Source organism: Pipistrellus hanaki (genome assembly GCF_964339955.1).
Source record: "Pipistrellus hanaki genome assembly, chromosome: 14".
Classification (NCBI taxonomy): domain Eukaryota; kingdom Metazoa; phylum Chordata; class Mammalia; order Chiroptera; family Vespertilionidae; genus Pipistrellus; species Pipistrellus hanaki.
This window is the reverse complement of record NC_140516.1, coordinates 18,556,980-18,575,724: the sequence shown is the minus strand read 5'-3', so window position 1 is coordinate 18,575,724 and position 18,745 is coordinate 18,556,980. Positions and strand designations below refer to the sequence as shown.

Genomic DNA, 18,745 nt, shown 5'->3' with positions numbered 1-18,745 from the left:
GGCACCTCATCATCTTAGGAACTGGCTGCATTGGCTGTTGAGAAAGCCTAACCCTTTTTAACATTTACAAATACAAAGAAAGAATGGTGGTGAGGTTAACGGTGTCATAGCAGGTACGGTGTAATTAACTGGTTCTCAATCCTGAGCCCATTAACATCACCTGGGGAGCATTTAAAAAATATCTGTGCCCAGGCCTCACCTCAGAGCATAGAAACAGGCAGCTGAAGGCATGGTATTGAACAGAAACATTCTCATTCCTTTGGGGGAAGGAGAGGCATTGGAATAGAATCCCATCATTTTAATTAAGTTGTTCAATTTCATTAAGAAACAGCTGTTAAGTTAATAACCATAAAAGAAATATTTATTGTTTATAGCTGAGGTCTCTTTTACAAGATATTTATTCAGTCCCGGCAGGGGAATGTGAACACAATATATATATATATATATATATATATATATATATATATATATATATATATATATATATTTTTTTTTACTGGGGTTATTGATGAAGGCTTCTAAGTCTAAATAATTAAGCTATTGGTCCCACACAGTGAGGCAGCAGATGCTCAGAGCCTTGTCATTAGTCCACTGAGAGTGGAGTGTGACCAGAAAAGGGCCCTGGCATCCTCATTCCCAGAACTGCGTTGCCTGTTGGACAGTAGTGTCTTCGAAGAGCTGTTGAGGCTAAACATTTTACTCTCTAATTTGCAGTTCAAAAGCAAAGTCCTCAACCCTCTTCCATTTCTTCCTACCAGACATCAGAAGGGAAATTTATAGTTAGTCTCTCAATGGATTTCTAGGGATACACTTGTGATTGTGTAAATTTAAATTTAAGTGCTGGGGAAGACACATTCCTTACCAACCAAATGGATTTTGATAATTAGCATAACTAAGAATGTAAACATTTTAACAAAGACTCTCTGTAGATACTTTGCAAATTGAGGGTTGTATCTGGTGTTAGGCGTTGGAATCCATACCAAGGGTTTAGGGGGTCTCGTTTTTTGTGACTTGTGACAAGGTCCAAAGGTAACTTAAGAATCCTCCTTACTCTAATTATTAGCAGGACATTCTCCCAAATGCATTCGGTGCTGTTGACTACAACGTCCCTCTTTACATTAAGGTTTGGTAATGGGTAAGCAAATTTATAAAAGTAACTCAAACAAATGCCATGTGTATTCTTTTGTTCACATCTTGATTAGCCTTCATGGTAGTGAAGCTCTTATTGATCAACTTGTGCTGATTAAAGGAAATTACTTCCAAAAAGAACATTTTTAAAATTCCTCTCAGTGACAGTTTGTATGTATGTATATATATATATATATATATATATATATATATATATGTGTGTGTGTGTGTGTGTGTGTGTGTGTGTATGAACAAACAGGAACAATGTATATATATTGGGGTATTTGTAAGGAGTTAATAGTAATGGGCTTAATATGGAAAACAAAATATTGAGGAACTGTATAGTTACTTAAAGCTAAATATTATTTTAATTAATCAATAAAAAAACATGAAAAATCTCTATTTTCAAGATTACAGCGAAAACTTTCACATGAATTATGTGTACTAGCCTCAGTTTGCCTTTTTTTTTTTTTTTTTTTTAAGGAAGTATTACAAAAGAGCACATTTACCATTGGTGTGATTAGATTTAAATACTCCACATCTTTGCTCAGGGAAGCACTCAGTATCATTACCCCCAATTAGGCCTTTAGTGCCATCAGGGAACTAGCAGGGCACCTGGCACGAAGAACAGACCCACGTTTTTATCCATATTTTACAAAATCTGTATTATAATCATGTATACACAGTTTTTAAAAATACAGAACATTCACAGCCATGTACTCTGGGGGGGGAGGGGGAAAGAGTCTACTTCATGCATGCGCACACGACGCCCTAAGCAAAAGGCATTTACACGACAGGAAGGTAGCTGTGTGTTCAGCATATGCAAGGAACGGATACTGTAACTTCACCCGCACAGTACAAACTTACAAAGTGTAAGGAAGTGATCCTTTCTCCGAGGACTAACGCTGCAGGATAGCCTACTTCTATTTTTTTACTTTAGATGGTTTTCCCTCCGAGTAGTCAAAAAAAAAAAAAGGGGGGGGGGGAGGAGGAGGGAAATTATTTTCACAGCAATCAAAACCATTCACAAGATCCATCTATGACATCTGCAAAATACTGGTAAGAAGGGTGGGGGGGAGACAAATCACCGTGTCCATCGCCTAGGGATGCAAAATCAGGTAAACCTGAACGTTGGCTCATTTTTATGCTCAAAATGCATCCTTGGTCACCAAAAGGCCCTGCGGATTCTGGTGAAAGGGGAAGGGGGGGCGGGCTCCGGGGCTCGATCCGGGGCCAGCACCCCCGGCGGCGGGGCGGCGCGCCCTAGCTGGCCATCTGGAAGGGCTCGGGCTGGAAGCCGAAGAGCCGCTGCCCGTAGGGCTCGCCCTCGCCCGGCGGCGGCAGCTTGGCGCCCGCGAACGGGAGGAAGGGGTCGCCGCGGCCCAGGGGCTCGCAGTGGAGGTGCACCCAGTCCCGCTCGGCGCCGAAGCGCTCGGCCTCCGCCAGGATGCGGGTCAGGGCCATGATGTAGCTCAGCGCCATCTGCAGCGTCTCGTACTTGGACAGCTTCTTGTCCTGGCCCCACTGCGGCACCACGCGGCGCAGCCGGTCGAAGGCCGTGTTCAGCCCCTGCATGCGGCGCCGCTCGCGCGCGTTGGCCGCCAGCCGCCGGCGCGCCGCGCTCTCCGGCCGCCCGGCCCCCGCGCACGCGCTCTCCGGCCGCCCGGCCCCGGCGCCGACGCACGCGCACACGCTCTCCGGGCGCCCGGCGCACGCGCACTCGGCGCCGCCGGCGGCGCAGGGGGGCCGGGCGCGCGCCCCGGCCGCGGGGAGGCCGGGCTTGCAGGACTTCATCCCCCGCGGGACGGAGCGGGCGCGCGCGGGCTGGTCTGTGCAGCGGCTCCTCCTGGCGAGTAAGTGACACACCCGCGGCAGCAACTCGCGTGGAATCGGAGTTCCCGGCGGGAGGCGCGGGCGCCGCCTCCTGCGCTCCCGGAGGGTAGGCGGCCGGCCGGAGGTCCGTCTCTTCACTCGCCCGGAGTGAGGGGACACGCCGAGGCCGAGGAGAAAGTCATGTTCCCGGCGAGAAGGTGGACAAGAGAAGGGAGGCTTCCCGGGGCAGAACTTCCCGGGGCAGAACGGAGTGCGGGGAGGCTTTTCCAGTCCCCGGGGAAGCCCGAGCCCCTTTCCCGGCCGGTGGGAGCTCAGCCGGGGAGGGAGCGCCTCCTCCGCAGACGCCGCGGGAGGAGGGATGCTGCTGCATCTTGGAGGGAAGAGCATTTATAGCGGAGGCCGAGGAGGGAACAGGTGGTGGCAGGTGGGCGGGCGTCCCTCGGCTTCCATCTCAGCACCTTCCTACCCTGGGAACGGCGGGGGGGACGGAGGAGAGGGGGAGGGGGGGGGACGCACAGCAAAATCCTGACATTACAGCCCTCGTCTGTTGAAGTTTCTCCAAAGCTATGCCCCTGACAGGAGCGCACCATCTGGAGGGGCCTGGCCGTCCCCAAAAGAACAACAAGGTGGGGGTGCGGGGAGAGCCTGGCCCATCTTTTCCCACATCAGCGGGCAGCTCCCATATCAAAAAACTTAGCCGAGGCTTTCAGTTTATTAGAAGTCATTTGCATGAACAGTGTTGGTCTTGGAATGATGAGCTGTATCCGTTTAGAAGAAGAAGATTTAGCTTTGTCTCGAGATGTGTGACAGTTTCGGATCATGCTGATCTAACGTGTTGACGTTTCAATTTTAGCTTATGAAGTTGGGACAAGTTAGCATATGGCATTCCTGGAATTTTAACTGTGCGAACCGTTTGACTGTTTTCTGCAGAATAATTTGTTATAACGTATCAAAAGATGTTAATGATATGTCAAAAATGTATATTATTCTCATTATGTCATTGGATTGCATGAGTTGGGATACGTAGGCAAATTGACTCAGAATTTATACTCTATTTCTCCTGATACAGGTAAATAAATGTTTTGGGGACAACCATTTAGGATGCTGGTCCCTTCATTATTTAATTTGACATTTAAGTCTAATAAAACTAACCATAATGCACATATATGTGCAACATGGAAACATCTAAGTAATTTGTGAGATTTTTTTAAAAGTAGCTCCTAAGCCGAAACCGGTTTGGCTCAATGGATAGAGCGTCGGCTTGGAGACTCAAGGGACCCGGGTTCGATTCCAGTCAAGGGCATGTACCTTGGTTGCGGGCATATCCCCAGTAGGGGGTGTGCAAGAGGCAGCTGATTGATGACTCTCTCTCATCGATGTTTCTAACTCTCTATCTCTCTCCCTTCCTCTCTGTATAAAATCAATAAAATATATTTAAAAAAAAAAAGTAGCTCCTAATAAAAGGGTTGTTTTTTCCCCCAACCCCCATGTCATAAAGCTGTAAATATTTCATACTACTTGGTGTTTCAGTTGTGTCTGTCAGCTGTCCTCAGGAACAATATTGAAGCACAATTTCCACTATTGACAATGATGCACTGATTTATACAGAGAATCCATTCGCTTGATTCTCTCATCACAGCTTCCCTCTAGCTCTTAAGGAAAAGTAAAGTGGCAAAGAGACCCACTCCACATAGACTCAAGCCCATTTCTGGATTCTAAAGGAAGACCCAATGCATTCTTTTCCCCTTTTGAAATACGGGTTTGCCAGGATTGTTCTCAGCCACTTTTATTTAATTACATTACCAACAAACTCTTACCACCAGGGGTCTTTTGACTGGGGCTTGCTCCCCCCTCATTGCCGCAGAACGGAACCCCACTGTGCCTGCCCTGACTCCAAGTCCAGCCTTCCCATAAATAGTTGATTAATCCCCAGCTGAAGCCAGGTCAGTGAAATGAAGTTGAGTAACACGAAGACAATAGAATGCAATGGGACATGAATGATCTCCAGCATGGCAGCTGCTGAACACAGACTTTCGCATGGACCCGCTCCGCTCTGCTCCTCTGGGTCTCAACAGTCTTGGTCAGGAACAGTTGTCCTGTGACAGGAAACATTCTGTTTTTTAGTCACCAAGATGTTGAATATATTCTTTTGAGTTTTTATGGAAATCTTCCTGATGAATGCTATTCTTTCTCCTGTTCATGTATCTCATCCCTTTCCCCCAAAGAGCTTCCTCTGGGTTCGTCTTTGGGATATTTCCCTACAGACTGAGCACTTACTCTGGACACTGGTGACCAAGGTGCTGATGAGATGCGTGATTTTGCAGGCAGGCCGTGTAGTCAGGGTTGGGGAGATTATAGTCTGTGCACCAAAAGAAGCAAAAGCATACCTTGAGGAGAAAGGGAAACATAGCAAGCAGGATGCACACAGCCCAGCTGTATTCAGATATAAACTAGCAGATATCCATGCCATGAACTTGATCCAAGGATAGAGAGTACTGCTGCAATAAAGGGTCCCAGAAGGCACATAGTAACCTATTTCCCAGTGGAATGCTGAAGGACACTTGGTTAGTACTATAAAGATTCTGGAGAAAGGAATTCCATCGTCATATAAGTTGGGGAACATATTTGCTGTCTCTTGCTCGGGGAGCCATGAGCAGAATTGGTACAGTCAAGTTTCTGAGATGTCCAGAAGTAAATAGGCCCATTGACTCGTGTTTCCAATACTTTCTTGAACACAGGACCTTTCTTTCCCCCCTAGGAAGGCCTAGTAACCAATTTCCTTGGACACACTTTTTCCAAACTTGATCTAGGACCTCCCATTTTATTTTATGGAGGAGGAGACCGAGGTCGGAGACGAAACACTATGCTCAAAGGCACTGAGCAATGGAATGGCTGAGTTAAGATAAGAGGTCAATCTGCTGTGTCCTTTGATTTTAGAGGTTTTAAAATTATGAGGTCACTTCATACAAGCCCTTCAGTTTACAATGGGGCCACTGAGATCCACCAGTGACTTCCCAAAGTCAGACAGGTCACTAGTAACAGTGCCAGGAATAGAATTAGAAATTTTGTGCTTAAAGGACAGTGCCATTTATTTTATACACCTACTGTCTAGCACAGCGCCTAGAAAGTAATAGGTAATAAATGACCCAGGCTGAATGGCTGGAAAATAAATTAGATGAATGATAGATTAATAGGTGCTGATCAGAATGAGTACATTCCTCATGAAATAACCCACATGAAGGACTTTTATCCCCTACCTTGTAAAGAACACACACCGGCTCCAGATTAGGAATGCAAAAATGGATTCTTATCAGAAACACACCCGTAGCCATTTGAGCCAGAGGAACATGCATGTCAGACTCATTTCCTCAGTGTTTCAGTGCTGAGGGCATGACTCTGCCAGCTGAATTGGCAGTTGCTGTATGGCGGGAGGTTGGCCAGAAATCAGAACTGGCAGATGGAGATGGGAGAGCAGGGAAGACAGAGGAAGCTTACACCTGTAGGAGTAGAAAAACAGGCGATATCTTATTTGAGAGGAAAAAGATCAATAGCTGAAAATTATTACATAAAAGGTATAGAATAAGTTCAAGGGTAAACATTCCTTTATTATCCAAAAACCATATTTAATTTTTTAAAATGGAAACTCTCCAAATAAACACACAGTTAAAATAAAGAGAAGAAAACACTTGGCAAAAAAAAAAAAAAAAGTTCACTCTGAAATTTGCAGAGAAAAATATGGAAAATGAGGAGCAGGGCTCCCTTCCAGAGGGGGTGGCAATTGGGGGACTCGGTCCCTGAAAGACTCAGAGGTAAGCCAGCAAAAGACAAAGGAATGATGAAGCTGAGTTCCACTTGTATTTCATTAAAGACCACGAGAGCGAGGTGTAAAAGTTCTTATCTATGATAATAAAAGCGCAATATGCTGATTAGATCGGACAGCCAAATGACCTTCCAGAAGTCATTCCAGATGTCCTTCCAGAGGAAGCCGAGGCAAGAGGGACCAGGGCAGGGGAAGGTAGGGGCGATGGGGCAGGCAGGCAGGCAGAGTGGTTAGTGGCGATCAGGCAGGCAAATAGGCGAGTGATTAGGAGCAGGTGGTCCCAAATTGCAAGAGGGATGTCCAACTGCCAGTTTAGGTGGGATCGGGCCTAAACCAGCAGTCGTACATCCCCCAAGTGGTCCCGGATTGCGTGAGGGTGCAGGCCTGGTTGAGGAACCCCCATCCCCTGTGCACGAATTTTGTGCACCGGGACTCTAGTAATTTTATAATGTGCTGTGAAGTTAGTTACAAAGGGACAGAAAGGAAAGGAGGCAAAGTCTTGACCTCTGTTCCCTGCCCCTCAGAGATGCAGAGAGATCTCAGTGGAGGGCAGAAGCTAAGAAGGGTTGGAGACTAATAACGAGCCAAGAGAAAGATGACAAAGATGGGAGACCCGGCACCAGGCCCAAGACTTAGAAAGTACAGGCTCACCAGAGGGCCCCGGGTGGTTCTCCAACCCCCAGTCACTTCACACTCTGTGTGAGAATTCTGGCTTGGCAGTCAGACGTACCTGGTTTGGACTCTGCATTCATTTTTTCTTGTTGGTGGAACTTAGCTTCCTTTGAGCATCTGGGCTAAGCTGTATCTTTGAAGTCAGCTCTCCATCCTGGATCCCCTATCAACGAGCTGTATGCTCTTGGAGAAGTCACTTCTGCTTCTCCATCTGCAAAGTGGAGCGATAACACCTACCTCCCAGGGCAGGGGTGAGCGTTGACATGGGAGTGTACCTGCAAAGGACTCTGCCTGGCCCCTCAGAAAGTCACTCTTTCAGTGACAGCTAATAGTGCGCATTAGGAATAGTTCTTACAAAAGAAAATGAACTCATTGGTTTCTGCAGACTTAGAACTCAAGGGATAATTTTGGACCTTTTACACAGAAAACTACAGTGGGCCATGATGTGAATTCCAACTGTGTGATCTTAACTTACTTAATCACCCCAGGCCTCTTATCCTATCTGTAAGAGAGGGCTAATAATACTGTAGATCAAGTCTCATAAAACTGATATGAGGATTGAATTAGCTATCTTTGTAAAGCACTTAGATCCATGCCTGGCATCGAATTAGATGCAATATAGGTGCTTGTTTAGATAAACAAAATGACTGGTTGCCATTATCCAGGATACAGACTAGCCATCCCTCCTTTAAGCTCATTTTTTGCTGTATTTCCCTGTCCACCGACTGAGATGGGACAAGAAGAAGAGGCCAAATTCAAAGGAGTTCCTTTTGCCTTTGATATTGGAGCAGTCTGCATTTGAAATATCAAAGACAGGAGCCAAAGAAAGGCTGCTGGGGCCTTCCTGGTGGTAAATTGGATGGTTTCATTATAGTGTGAGGTTTGACTTTGCAGTAATAGGCCTTCTAATATCCTTTCACTCAGTGCCATTTCATTGTAATGTTGATGAGAAAAAAAATCTATTTCTGCCCCCCGGTGACGGTGTGCGTAGAGTTTGCACATTCTCTCCGTGTCGGTGTAGGTTTCCTCCAGGTACCCAGTCCCCTCCCACAGACGCACACTGATGTGCACACGGGGTGAACTGGGGTGTCTAAGCTGCCCCTGTCTGAATGGGTGTGGGTGTGGGTGTGATGCCCCTGCCGCGGGAGGCGGCCTGTCCAGGGTGAGTTCCCATCTTATGCCCCTGAGCTGCTGGGAGAACCTCTGGGCACGGCCACCCCGGGCCGGAATAAGCAGGTTAGAAAAGAATTTTCTTACTTGTTTTTATCAATCTTTCTTAAATGTATTATATGGCTCACATTTATTTTGATGTTTAATATTGCAAATGTTTGGTATCTATATAGAAGTTTTGTGTGTTTTTGTTTTTGTTTTTTGTGTTTTTGTGTTTTTGTTTTTTTAGTTTTGTGGTGTTTTTGTGACCAGGAATATGCCTTAGGAACGTAACTCTTGTTTCCATCCATTAGCCTGTGGTGAAGTTGGTTTTGTCATATGACATTTTGCTTAAAGCCACAGCTCCCAAAAGCCTGTCGATGGTGGTAAGTGTACTCTTGTGTTTTGAAGGGTTCGTTTTCAGGGGGTGCTTCCTTTTTCCGGTGGCTGGAATGTTCTCACTCCCCATCCAGGGGCCTTCCCCGGCTAGTCCTGAGGTTTCCGAGAAGACAAGTCCGTGATCATGTTCCTTTTCACGATCTTAGGAGCAGCACGAAAGGAATCCGTCTTGGAGAGAGGCGGGCCTCTCCTATCGGGTGGGAGCTCTGTTTCTCAGAACGCTCTCCTGTGTGGTTCAGGTTCGAGTCTGGCCACAGTGAGGTTCCAGGTGTTTGGGGAGGCAGAAGTGAAGCCACCGCGCCCTGAGCATCGTTGTAGGTCGGGGGCCGTGAGAGAGACGCAGAGGTGCTGGTGGGTTCCAGTCCTCCTTGCGCCTCCTCATTGTGTGCCCAGTGCTCCCTCCTTCCCCCCTTCCCCCCCCACCCCAGCCCTGCTGTCAGCAGCGACCCCAGGCCCACTATCAGATGCTTCCTACAAACTCACAGAGGTGGTAGCCACAAAAAAAGCCAACGTCTGCACCCAGTTTTACTCCAACAGCTGGACCTGTGTGACTTCCAGACTGGGGTCTGGGCTGCTTAAGCAACCCTTTTTGGACCTTTATGTCCCTAGTTCCTTCCCCAATTGTGTAAATCCTCATCCTTATATTAAACTAGAGGCCCGGTGCATGAAATTCATGCATGGGGGAGAGGGGGTCCCTCAGCCCGGCCTGCACCCTCTCGAAGTCCGAAGTCCAAAAGCCCTCGCTCCTTAGCGTCCATCTGCTCGCTGCTCCGTAGAGCTGCAGGGAGATGGGAGAGGCTCCTGCCGCTGCTGCTGCTGCAGCTGCAGTGGTGGGCCCTCTTCTGGCGGAGCCGTGCACCCCCTGTGGGGTTGCACTGACCACCTGGGACAGCTCCTGCATTGAGCGTCTGCCCCCTGGTGGTCAGTGCGTATCATAGTGACTGATTGTTCTGGTTGTCCCACCATACCAGTCACTTAGGCTTTTATTATATAGATTCCTCTTCCATAACACTCACAGTGGCTCTCCTTCCCTGGTTGGACTCTGGCTGATACAAGGAATCCTTCATCCAGGCCTCAGTGAAGCCACAGGACTACCCCTGCCTTCCAGTGGAGGCCTCCACACTGGTGCTCCATGGCCTGTGTGTCCACCAGAAGTAGAGCCTTCGCCTCTTAGGCTGTAATTACATTTTCCAACTGTCCCGCCCTGTGCTGGGCAGCATCAGGGATAGGACAGCCTTTAGCCTAATGGGATTCACAGTCCGGTTGTAGAGATAAGACCCATACACACCAAAAAACTACCTCTAGTGGGGAACAAGGGCATGGGAAAAGAGTAGACGTTTTGCTGATATTTATTTTATCTCATTCTTTTCATTTCTGTCTTGGGGTATGTTTTATACTATACACATTATAACTACGTGTGTACATATATGTGAGTATATGCCAGTGCTCTTTCTTTTCTGATAGGAGTGTGTGGTTAGATAAACTAGGTCCACTGTGGCAAAGCATGATTAGCAGTAGGAACTCCGAGGACGGAGATTTTACTTGCCCTGAAGGTAGAAGGGTTTGGTCTGGTGGCCCCACGTCTCTGACATCCCCTCTTACTGCTGCACCCTCAGAAGGGTGCTCTCCCGCTGCCTGTGCTCACCCCCGCCTCGGGGTTTCTTCCCTGGTTGCTCCCTCAGCCCTAAGTGCCATTTCCCCAGATTCCTCGTGGCTGGCTCCTCTGTGTTTTTCAGCTCCTGTTCCGTTAGATGCTTTACTAGTGTGTCCCTGGTTGTTTGTTTGGAAACTCGGGGCATCAGGATATGCCCCTGCACTGCCCCTGGCTGTGCCTCCAGTGCCTAGAATTGTGTCTAGCACATAATAGATGCTCAAGAAACACTGGGTGGAGGGAGGGAGAAGGAAGAGTGGATGGAGGATTCCCCTACACACAACGAGAGAGCAGATACTGCTCCCCTATCAACACAGCTCTTCTTTCTCCTGCTCATCAGGACTCTTTGGGGGTAAACCGTGCCCTCCAAAAGCGGTGGCCGCGGGCCTGCTGCTCTTGTTTCTGCTCTGAAAGTGTGGGATCCGCGGTTTCACAGTGAGCAGGTGGCTTACTTCCCCAAAGGGTGACTCTCATTACCATCCAGGTTTCAGGCAGCACCTGAGTCAGCTCCGCGTAAAAGCTCCGAGGTCTCACCGGCCCAGGCCAGCCGCTGCTGCGGGCTCCCTGCCCCAGGGGAAGGCGGCTTTTTGTTGATTTTAGTTGGTGTTGCTTTTTTGTTTTCTTATGCAATTTCAGCAGCTTGGCTGAAAAAGTTATTCTAATTGTTCAGACACCCAGGTCTCTTAATTCTGAGGTTGTGTTCCCATCCCTCCTCGCCCTCATGTTTGAGTCTTCCCTGCCTTTTCAGCCTCCTACTGCCCTCCAATGAAGGGGCTGGGGGCAAAAGGATTCCTGGTCAGACAGCTGTGCCAGGCAGAGTCCCAGGCTCCCTCTCAGTGGGATCCAGCATTGGCAGCCATATGTACTCGTTTCTACTCATTGGGCAACCTCGTACCAGCTTATCTCGTTGTTTCTAACTGATTTCCCTTCATTCCTTTGCTCAACAAATGTATTGTACTTACTATGTCCCAGGGGCTGCTGTAGACACTAGAAACAGAGTTGGCCACACTGCAAATGTCTCCACCCTGGCGACTGTGTAACACTGCTATCCTTGGTACCTTACAAATTTTGTTTTGTCTCTCTAAACAGTTTGCAAGTTCTGTGAAGGAAGGGGCACATTGTAGATACCTGGGTCTTGCTAGAGTGTTCAGTAAATATGTCCATGCTGCTTGGTTGACTGACGTTCTTACTCAGGCTGACCTTAAGCTAAGGAAACCAGTACCACCACCATAAAAAATAAAATTAAAAAATAACTCTTTCGAGAAACACCAAATGCTTACCAGGTGCTAGTTCATTACTTCACAATACCTTCTGAACAGGGACTTAACATGTTTCCTTTGTGGACAAGAAACCCAAGGACCCCGGTTACACAGAGCTCTATAGCCTTCTTGAAATCCAGCCTGGATCTGAAAGGCAGTTCTCTTTCTAGCGAGAGCCCATGCTCTGTGCTGCACTGGGTTTTGTCTGGAAGAGCTTGGATGTCAGGGGCAGGGCCCATTCAGCATTGTGCTCCCAGTATCTGGGATGGCACGTAGTATAGATGCTCATTAAATGTGCTGAGATATGTGCCGAAACCGGTTTGGCTCAGTGGTAGAGCGTCGGTCTGCGGGCTGAAAGGTTCCCGGGTTCGATTCCGGTCAGGGGCATGTACGTTGGTTGCGGGCACATCCCCAGTAGGGGGTGTGCAAGAGGCAGCTGGTCGATGTTTCTCATCGACGTTTCTAGCTCTCGATCTCTCTCCCTTCCTCTCTGTAAAAAAATCAATAAAATATATTTTAAAATAAATGTGCTGAGACATGTATGCTGCACTGTGCCAGACCCAGCCTGTCCCAGCCCTTCTAACCAGTAGGCTATGGGACTGGTGATCTGCAGGCACAGATTAGCCTGTTTCTGTGAACCAAGTCTGAGGTTTCCTTGGAGTGCCATCGCCCACTAGTGGTTTCGAATTAGTTCCTAGCCCTGAGCTTGGTGTCTAATGTTCCTGAGGGTGAATCAGAGACTCCTGAGGACTCACTGACTATTCTTCTTCTTTGGACCCTCCTGCAAACGGCCCCTGGCCCACTGCATGTTTTGGACCCATCCCTTTACTACCGGTGTGGGGGGGGGGTGGTGGGGGAGAGTAGGAGGCTTAGAGAGACGAGTGGAAAGCACATTAGTCCTCAGGCGTGGCACTCCACAAGAAGGCTGTACCTGCTCATTCATGACATGGAAACATGGCAACTCCAGGGAACGCAGAGAAAGTTTTGGTGAATCACGTGAAGCTACCATAAGCGAAAGCAATACCAAAGCAATACCACTGATGCCCTGAATGGCTCCTGCGGAAGTGAGGATGGGCTGTGCCCAGGGCAGCTCTCGGGGGGGTATGGGGGAGGGAGGCTGGTCATGGCCACGGGGAGAGAAAATGCACTCCGTGGCAGGAAAGAGAAGGCATTGAACTGGGCCTTCCAGGGACTCGTGTCTTTAGTCATGCTATAAAGTTACCCTCTTGCCTTGGTTGCAAGAGGCAGCTGATTGATGTTTCTGACTCTCTAAAACCTCTCTCTTCCTCTCTGAAAAAAAAAAAATCAATAAAATATATATTTAAAAAAGAAAGAAAGAAAAAGAAAAGGTGTACTGAAGCATCTCATGGAAGCTGTGGTTCTGGCTGTCGCACGGTCCTCGGACCACCGTTGCTCTGTCCCTCCGGGGAACTGGCCTCCTCTCCAGGCCTCCTCACCCAGCCCGCTCAGAGGGGCTGCTCTCCCCTTCTCCCTCGGAGGCCCCTGCAGTGAAACCGCCGCTCCTGGGGGAGAGGAGAGTATCGGGACATCAGCCGGCCGGCCCGCATGCACCAGAGGGCCTGGCCCTGAAGAGGACAACCCATCCCCAGCCACACAGAAGTTTCTCTCCCGTAGGAGCGGGGCTAGGTCTTGATTATCCAGCTCTCTCCTGGGAATGATCCGCCTGAGAAGCAGGACAGAAGCTGTGCCATGACTCTCTGGGTTCCCTGGCTGCCTGGTTCTGAGAGGACCTGGGCCCGGGCACCGAGTGCTTCTAAAGCAGCAGCCCATTCATTACGGGGTGAACAAATACATAGCATTATGCCTGGGTGTTCACCTCTTTATTGAAAAACAAGAAAGACGAATCAATCAGAGCAAGGGAGAAATGAACAAGTTAAAGACTTCCCATACAACTTTAAGATGACAGAGTTCAGTGGTTAAAAAAATTTTTTTTTAATGCTAAAATCAAGATTTTAAACCCAGTGCTACTCATTCCGGTGTTCTGCTCCTGCCTATTTTAATAGGCCTATCTTGTTCATATTTCTCTGGAATAATCATTGTTCTCTTTATTGTCATTTTTAATCTCCAAGATTTATTAAAAGTGCAGTCATAGGCACTGAAATACAACATTTGAATGTGTTATCTTATTGGACTGCTCAGCAGCCCAGTGAGGTGGGGACAGTTATCACCCTCGTTGTACAGATGAGGAAAATGAGAGCCAGAGAGGATAACAAACTTGCCCCAGGGTCCTTCTGCTGGTGAGTGACGGAACTTGAATTGATCTGACTGCAGAACTTAACCTTTTAAGCACTAAAAGTATTAGTACATCAATCCAAAGAAAACTGGCCTGCGTAACATGAAGCTGCAAGATTGAACATCGTGATTCCGTATTGCCACACGCCTTCCCCGGGCTGGAGGCAGTGTGGGAAGGCTTTGGAGGCTTGTATGTTTTGAATTTGGGGTCAGACTTCCAGGCCCTGGGTAAACAGTGGCTAACCCCACCGTTCGTCTGGCTGAGCCTGATCTCCAGGCTCCACCCTGAGCCTCTAGTAAACAGACCCTTCAATTCTACTTACCCGTGGCTTGGGAGGACATCAGACTCCACCGGACCGATCCTGAGAGGATGCTCTCAGCCCTGCCCTGCCCCTTAGCGGCTGTACGTTTGTGCAAACAACCATAAAATTGAGCAGACCCAGGAGAGGACATTGACTTTCAATTGGCACAGTTCGCCAGATGCTGTTTGGTCTAAGCACGGCTCAGCCTCTACTAGTGATGCCACCTGCCCTGGGCTTTGTAGGGTGTGTTCCCAGCGGGGAAGGCCTCTCTAACGCCTGCTGCTGGAACTGGGGCTGAAGGCGTGGCAGGTCCCCCATATGTTGCAGGGGAGAGGCTAGCCATGCCCTGGGTTATATTCTCTCTCTTAGCCAGCCTTGGGGCTAAAGCTGACCCCAGGAGATTACAAACGCTCCCACCCCAACTAATTAAATAGGTGGCCTCCTGCTGCTAAAAGGGAATGAGGGCGGGACACACACACACACACACACACACACAGACACACACACAGGATGCCTGACTTAACTAGGACCTGGCTAAGTAGCTCACCAGCCAGACCCAGAAACCACCGATGCATGCCTAAACAGTCTCTAATGGGTTAGGGTGGTTCTATGTTTGAGACCTAAAGTTCTGTGTGTGTGTGGGTCTTGTTTTTGTTGTTGTTGTTGTTGTGTTGTTGTTGTTTTGTTGTTTTTTAGCAAACTTTGTAGTTTTCAAATCTTTTTTAAAAAAAATAAATCTTTATTGTTCATATTATTACAAATGTTCCTCATTTTTTCCCCCTTCCATTGCTCCCCTCTACCAGGTTCCCACCCCACCCTCTGCCCTTTCCCCACCCCCCATTGTCCTCATCCATAGGTGCACAGTCTCTTCCCACTCCCCCCACTCCCCTTTTCCCCGAGAGTTAGAAACATCGATGAAAGAGAATCATCGATCAGCTGCCTCTTGCACACCCCCTACTGGGGATGTGCCCGCAACCAAGGTACATGCCCTTGACCGGAATCGAACCCGGGACATTTCAATCCGCAGGCCGACGCTCTATCCATTGAGCCAAACCGGTTTCGGCGTAGTTTTCAAATCTTGTGGTCCAAAACGTTCATCATAGAAGCTTTACACATAATTAAAAACAATATTATCTATTAATGAGTATATCTTACAATCGTTTTTATTACCCACCAACCCTTGTGTTAAAACACTGGAATAGCTCTGGGCAGGTAACTCAGTTGGAGCATCATCCCATTCCTCAAAGGGTTGGGGATTCAATTCCAGATCAGGGCACATACCTAGGGTGCAGGTTCAATCCCAAGTTAGGGTGCATATGGGGAGGCAACCAATTGATGTTTCTCTCTCTTTCTCCCTCCCCTAAAACCAATAAAAATACATCCTTAGGTGAGGATTTTTAAAAAAACAACATTGGAATAAAAGTGACTATTAAAAGGCACTATTTTTTCACATGGGACAACCTGAAGATGATTCTACCACCTTAAAATTGCAAGTGTACACACAGATGTGCACACATAAAGAACATGCTTCTAGATTCAAAGCTAAGTGTCTGTCTAAATTCCCAGTGTCTAATCTAAATGGCCGTGCAATTATAAACTTAGATAGAAGCTAAAATCATGGTTTGGATTAAGGAAAGAAACTTTTAGCCTAACTGGTTTGGCTCAGTGGATAGAGCATTGGCCTTCAGACTCAAGGGTCCCAGGTTCGATTCTGGTCAAGATCATGTACCTTGGTTGTGGGCACATCCCCAATAGGAGGTGTGTAGGAGGCAGCTGATTGATGTTTCTTCTCTCATCGATGTTTCTAACTCTCCCTCTCCCTTCCTCTCTGTAAAAAAAACAACAATAAAATATATTTTTTTTAAAAGGGAAAGAAACTTTTAGAGGTTTTTAGGAGTTCAGTCTATAAGTGAGTTATTTGTCCTGTTTTCCATTTTGTTTTTACTACAAATTGTTTAGAAAGGGGACTAAGATGCAAAGAGAAAGACAGCTGCAATAATAGGAAATTAGACAATTAAAATGATACCAAGTTACAGCATAACTTGGCCTTTTTGTCACCAACTTTTGACATTCTAATTAGGGTAAATGATTATGCAAATCTAGTCAGTCACTCATTGCCCCCCTAAGCCAGCGAGGCTGTGACTCTTTAAGTAAAGATGGGGATGGCATCATTAAAGCTCTCCTAGAAACTAATTGGGAATTGAGGGCAGCCTCCAAAGATGCCCTAATTTGTGCACAGCTGTCCCTTTGTCCTGCCTGCCACCAGGACGCCTGGAGTTGCCCATCAAGTGTAATAGAATGTGACACTGGAGGCGTTCTCAAGCGCTGGTCCACAGGACGGGGGGAAGACACAGACTGACGCCCCAGGGTCAGCTCTTGGGTATACTCAGCTGAGGAAACAGGATTTTAGGTGGATCCGAACGTTGAGCACAGAACATTTGGGTTTGGGAGCATACAGGAAACAAAATTGGTCATGAGTTAATAATGGTGAGACTGCATGATGGATACATGGAAGTTGGGGGAGGGCATATGGCGGGCGAGGGAGGCCAGAAAGAGCCACTAAAGTATGTGCTTTGCTTTTGTTTGAAATTTTCCCATAATAAAAATTTTAGTACATAACTACTACTACTACATTAACTAAGCAAGGACGCCTCTGAGGTGGTTCTAATGTCGTATTCACCTACGTAAGCAAACGCAAAGCTAAGCCTGAAAGTACCTCCAGGTAAAGAAATCAAAGCCTAGCCCTGGCTAGAGCATCAAATCCAGTGGGTAGAGCATTAGCCTGTGGACTGTAGGGTCCTGAGTTTGAGTCCAGTCAAAGGTACATGCCCAGGTTGGGGGCTTGATTCCCAGTGGGGGGCCTGCAGGAGGCAGCCAATCAGTGATTCTTTTCTCATCGTTGATTTTTCTATCTCTTCCTCCCTCTCCCTTCCTGTCTGAAATCAATAAAAATATATTTTAAAAAGAAATCAAAACCTAATGACAACCAATCACAAACAGCCAACCAGGCTTTCCCAAATAATGCTTAAACTAGAGCCACCCAATTTCCTTGCTCAGCTTCCGAGTCTTCTCTGTTAGAGTCTTGCCCCATCTCCTGTCAGCGGAGTGCTCCTCACTTCTGGTTTGGCACTGCCCCGTTGGAACCCATTTTTGTTCAAATAAACTAATATTTTAAATGTGTGTCCGTTTATCTTTTATCACTACCAAATGTAACATCTGTCACGAGGAGGAAGTTCTTGGTAACAAAAGTCAACTGTGGTTAGGCTCTTAAAGGAGGAAGGCTCTTAAAACGAGTAAGTATGCTGTTCAATTCTTACCACACTCCACATCCCACATCCAAACTCGACTCTCCCCGGTTTTCCTAGCTTGGAATAAAGAGGAAAGACTGAGGAGAAACCAGGAGAGAAATGGGGGCAGGTGGGAGACCGAAGAAGGGAAACTGGCTGTGTGGTTGGGGTCCCCAGGTAATCTGTCTAGAGGAAAATTGAGAGTTGATTATGAATTAATTCTCTGTCATAAAAAAATACAATCCCATTTGACTTAAAAAGAAAAATAACTTGCCCCAACTGGTTTGGCTCGGTGGATGGAGCATTGGCTGCAGATTGAAGGGTCCCAGGTTCGATTCCGATCAAGGGCATGTGTCCTGGTTGTGGGCACAACCCCAGTGGGGGGTGGACAGGAGGCAGCTAGTCGATGTTTCTCTCTCATCGATGTTTCTGGCTTTCTATCCCTCTCTCTTCCTCTCTGTAAAAAATCAATAATTAATATATATATATATATATATATATATATATATATATATATATTTTAAAGAAAAATAACTTAAGTAAAACCTCCTAAATTTAAAAAATAAAGTGCCTGGTAGCGAAGAGGCAAATTCTCTCATTGCTAATGAGCTCCCCATGGCAGCCTGGGTAAAGTTAAAGGGAAGACACAATTGGTGGTTCCAGTGCTATCGATGGAGATTTTTTTAAAGATGGAGGCCTCTTGCCCTGGCCGGTTTGACTCAGTGGCTAGAGCATCGGCTGTGGACTGAAGGGTCCAGGGTTCAATTCCGGTCAGGGGCACATATGTATGTAACTCAGTTGCAGGCTCAATCCCTGGCCCTGGTCAGGGTCCATGCAACCTATGGAAGCATCCCTCTCACATCGATGTTTCTCTTTCTCTGTCTCTCCCCCTCCCTTCCACTCTTGGTAAAAACCAATAGGAAAATATCCTCCAGTGAGGATTAACCGAATAATAATAATGAGGATGGGAGGCCCTTCAGGCATCACAGCGC

General features: G+C 47.4%; 1 protein-coding gene and 1 long non-coding RNA gene across 2 annotated transcripts in view; one reads left to right on the top strand and one right to left on the bottom strand.

Moving 5' to 3' along the window:
- Positions 1-847: 847 nt before the first annotated feature.
- Positions 848-2,977, bottom strand: ATOH7 (atonal bHLH transcription factor 7). Its single transcript, XM_084904308.1, has one exon. The coding sequence runs from the start codon at positions 2,920-2,922 to the stop codon at positions 2,392-2,394; it is 531 nt and encodes a 176-aa protein (XP_084760434.1). The 5' UTR covers positions 2,923-2,977; the 3' UTR covers positions 848-2,391.
- A 42-nt stretch (positions 2,978-3,019) lies between these two features.
- LOC311632596 overlaps positions 3,020-18,745 on the top strand; it is a 43,868-nt gene continuing 28,142 nt past the window's right edge. The window contains exon 1 of the long non-coding RNA XR_014796811.1: positions 3,020-3,158. This is a non-coding gene — a long non-coding RNA (uncharacterized lncRNA). The remainder of the gene's footprint in view (positions 3,159-18,745) is intronic.